Raw genomic sequence first — 4,123 nt, 5'->3', positions numbered from 1 at the left:
TGCACGGGGTCTGGAACGCCCATAGCCGCCAATGCTCGCTCTCAATTTGCCTTGACACAAGGGATTAAATGTCATGTTGAACAGATTGTGGAGCTTGATTTCCCACTCTGCAACCCACCCTCATCTGCTTACAGCAACATCTCATATGTTCAAATGCACAGATATAAAGGCTATTGACCTAATTTGTTCCCAAGGCATCAGACCATGACATTATTCCTCCTCTCATTTTATCCTCCCACCTCTGTTGTCACGGCTCCTCAGCTTAGAACCAAGCGCTCATGTTGGCAAGAGCATTGCTGCATTCATGCCGTCTTGGTTTCCAAACCTTTCAAAGCATGTGATCAAAAGGATTATCCTCAGTGATCTTTTAGTTTGCCACATTTAACCGAGCTAGTACTCCCACACTAACACGTGCCTGTCAAAGACAACGCAAGAAAATCTGTAAGCCATAGATGTCCCGGAGCTTGGAAAGCTCATAAGAGATGCTGGTTGTTTGTGAATTTTGAAGCAAGACTTTATTGGAAAATCCACACCTGGGGAAATGTGTTGAGCTGCTTATGCGAAGCTGAGGAACACAATGCCTACTAATTTTAACGTTGTCTTCTTTTGTATTGACAGTTCACTGCCACTCATTTCTGTTTATTTAAATTTATACTATACTATAACATTGGGAAATATGTATATAAAAGGACTCTACTTAAAAAAAATTACTTAATTTGCTTCCAGCACACACAGTACATATCTCTGTAAATTCCACAAACCCTTTGCCAAAAATTCAGCCAAACAGATGTGAAACAAATACGTTGATACATGCTACATGATTTCATCACATCCTTTAACTCTGCTCATCTGCGGCGAGTCCCACAGCAGCGTTGGCTGCCCAGGTGTAATGGCCGATGTCAAGTGTCCGTTCTTGTCTTGCATGAGTGGCTCAAGGAAGACCACGTGCCTTTCAGGGTTGGATTTGCCCTTCAGTCTCAGCTCTTCACTAGGCGGAGCTCCAAAGATGGATGCCAGAGTACAGCGGTCGTCTCCGTGGCCAGATATGGTTGGTGAGGGTGGTGGGGGTTTACAGCACCCACAGCGACATGGAGTTAGATATAGGTACATGAGTATAACCACCAGAGTGATTGCACAGCCCAGAAGGGTGGTGTAACCTGTGCTGAAAGGTTCATCTGTTATGCGTTGGGGAACCACTGTCAGGTTCACCTCACGGGATTCATTAATCATCCTGACTGTGTCCACAGCTACACACTGGTAGATCCCTGAGTCCCCTGACTGGACAGCTATGATCTCCAAGCTGCCATCTTGGTTCAACCGCAGGGAGCCATTCTGGATCAACAGTGTTAGGTTTTCCTGGTGAGGAATGACCCATGAATAAGAGAGGACCACACTACTGAGAGTACCAGTGCAGTCCAGTCTGACTTGTTCCCCCTCATGTACCATCATATCGGCCTTGGGCGAGATTAGAGAAATCATCTTTTCAATAGTGCAGTTGTCGAAGAATCGTGGGCTGCGAAGGAAACGGATGGCAGTGAGAGGTTCTCCGTACATCCGGCACGTATAGTCATCTTTAAAGTCTCTGATTGCTTTGTAACCTTCCTTATCCCAGTGCCAGAACATGCGATACGTAGAACAGTCACACACCAGGCTGTTGTTATGGATGAACAAGCCTCGTTGCAAAGCCACAGGCAACAGCACAACATCGTCCAGTGGTAGCCGGGACATGCGGTTGGACGAGAGGTCCAGGGTTTCCAGCTTGGGATGGCTGTGTTTGCGAATAGAGAAGAAGGGGAAGTCTGTGATCTGGTTGAGGCTTAAGTAGACTTTACGGAGGTTGTTCAGTCCCATAAGGGCATTGCTTTCTACACGGGTGATGCGGTTGTTGTAGAGCAGAAGTTCCTCCAGCCCAGGGAGGTCTTGGAAGTGATGCCTCGCCACTACCTGTAGGCGGTTAGACGAGAGGTCCACATGGCGCAAGTTGCTGGCATTGTGGAAGGCTGCCGGGCTGAGCAGAGAGATTTGGTTATGGGACATACGCAGAAAGCTCAGCCTGGACAGTCCATGGAAACTGCCGGCTGCCAACCATGTGAGCCGATTATGGCTCAGATCCAGGATGGAAGTAGTGGGCGGCAGCACAGGGGGAAATCTGTCCATACCCAGAGAACCGCACTCCACTATGTCCGAGGGGCACAGGCACCCTGGAGGACAGTTAGCCTCCAAGAAGCCGAGCCAGAAAAAGACCAAGACTAAGAAAAGTGTAGAGGTCATTCTGCTGGTATGGAAACGCATGAAACAAGACTCGGCCCCCCAGAACTAGAGCCGCTGAAATCCAGAAGAACTGCTGATATATGCAAATGTTTTTTAATCCAGTTGTGTCCTATTTCTTTTTTTTTTTGTGCAGATGGTTATGACATGTCGGTTGCGCAGTAATGGAACGTTTAAAGCCACACAGAAAATATTAAAAGTTGCATGAGCTATTTATGCACTGCACATTATAAACAGAATGTATTTTATCACGTACCATTAAATACAAAGGAATCTTCCATCAGGGAAGTTTTGTCTGCCTTTGAAGGGTCAAAGGCTCATCAATTTAGTCTTTTACTTACAAGGTGTTTTCTTAGACCAAGTTGCAGGATTTGTTACTGAACTTTTCCAAGGAACGTTTACAGATAGATGCTCCAATTTGAACAAATTCAAACAAACTTTTCTTGCCTTGATTCTCTATTCCAGTCGTAGTCCAAAAAATTAGTAACAGGAAAGATGTTCCTTAATGTCCATCGTCCTCTTCAGCCTGAAATTCTTAATGTCTGAGACGAGGTGAGTATCCGTCCTCCATCTGAGAACTTCTCTCCAGAAAAAACGTGATCTCTGCCTTTCTTCCCTCTTTTACCTTTTTAGAGCACAGCTCTGTCTCCCTCTCTTGCTCAGTCCAAGTGATAATTCCTGATTTGCTCACTCCCCCTCTCCCACCCCCTCTCTCTCTCTCTCTCTCTCTCTCTCTCTCCCTCTCTCTCTCTTTTTCCGTCTCCGCTAGACTCTATATCTTTTTTTTTTGCACTGTTTGTCTTTAATCCCCCCGGCACTGCATGTTTATCTCCACATCCCCTTCACTCCGGGTTTATGAATTTTAACTCTTTACCCAACTCGCTGTCATCCTTTTAAAGAGATGAGTTTTCCAAGGTAACCTAGTTCATTACAAACCTTTTTTTTTTTTTTTTGCTTAAACTGTCCTGATAGTTTTTGGTGTGGGATGAAAACGAATTTGTCTGTTTAATACACTTTGATATTTCAGCCTTGACTCCCACTCCTTTTCCCTCCTGCTCATCTCCAAGTTGTTGGCAGCTGTTGTCTGAGTCTTGGTCATGGTGGCCCTGAGGCTCATCTCTGCTGTCACAGTGCATCGGTCTTGCTTTGATTGTACCTCACCACGAGCCGCTGGCATGGTGTGATGCTGTCACCCACACACAATTAGATTACCTTCCTCAGAGCTCCAGTGCCGAAGAAACATTCCTAACCTATTCACAGTAGTTAATGTGTATCGATCCATGTTCTTGTTGGCTGCTCTCTTGTGTTAAACCCTGTGAAGATTTGGATAAGATGTTAAAGGAGCATCTTAACAGATTTTTAAATTCTGATCAGAAGTCACATCTGACACATTTGTGAAGGAATAGGAAACTGTGAAGAAAAGAAATTAGAATGTTGGTTTAATTACAGTATCATGCTGTAACAGGGATGTTGGACACCCAGCTTTACAACTTGAACTTTTGTTATGGAGGCTTCTACAACTTGCAGGTGGACATTTTTTTACCTGGACAGAAGCTCTCAAGTTGGTTCAGCAGCAATGAAACCCTAAAGCCTTGACTGCAGCTGAGGTGGGCTGGATTTCTTAGCCTGTACATCATAGATGGCTGTTTCAAAGTGAAGGACTCCTTATTTTTTTAGTAAAAAAAATGCAGTAAATGGAGCCATTTTCAGAGCCATTTCGAGATTGTTATGTTTGCCTCACAGCATTGGGGTCTTGGGTTCAAGTCCCAAGCTGGGTAAAGTTTTCATGTTTTCCTTGTGTTCACATGGGTTTACACAAACAGTCCAAAAATATGGATATTAGGAGAATTGGGCA

At 44.8% G+C, this 4,123-nt stretch overlaps 1 protein-coding gene across 1 annotated transcript; it reads right to left on the bottom strand.

Annotated features, from left to right (window-relative positions):
* Positions 1-604: 604 nt before the first annotated feature.
* LOC103032751 (amphoterin-induced protein 3) lies at positions 605-2,973 on the bottom strand. Its single transcript, XM_007249906.4, has one exon. The coding sequence runs from the start codon at positions 2,290-2,292 to the stop codon at positions 814-816; it is 1,479 nt and encodes a 492-aa protein (XP_007249968.3). The 5' UTR covers positions 2,293-2,973; the 3' UTR covers positions 605-813.
* Between the last annotated feature and the right edge of the window lie 1,150 nt (positions 2,974-4,123).

The sequence above is a fragment of the Astyanax mexicanus genome, chromosome 13, assembly GCF_023375975.1.
Source record: "Astyanax mexicanus isolate ESR-SI-001 chromosome 13, AstMex3_surface, whole genome shotgun sequence".
NCBI classification, from domain to species: Eukaryota; Metazoa; Chordata; class Actinopteri; order Characiformes; family Acestrorhamphidae; genus Astyanax; species Astyanax mexicanus.
The sequence above is the reverse complement of the archived record's forward strand: the minus strand, read 5'-3'. Positions and strand labels throughout refer to the sequence as shown.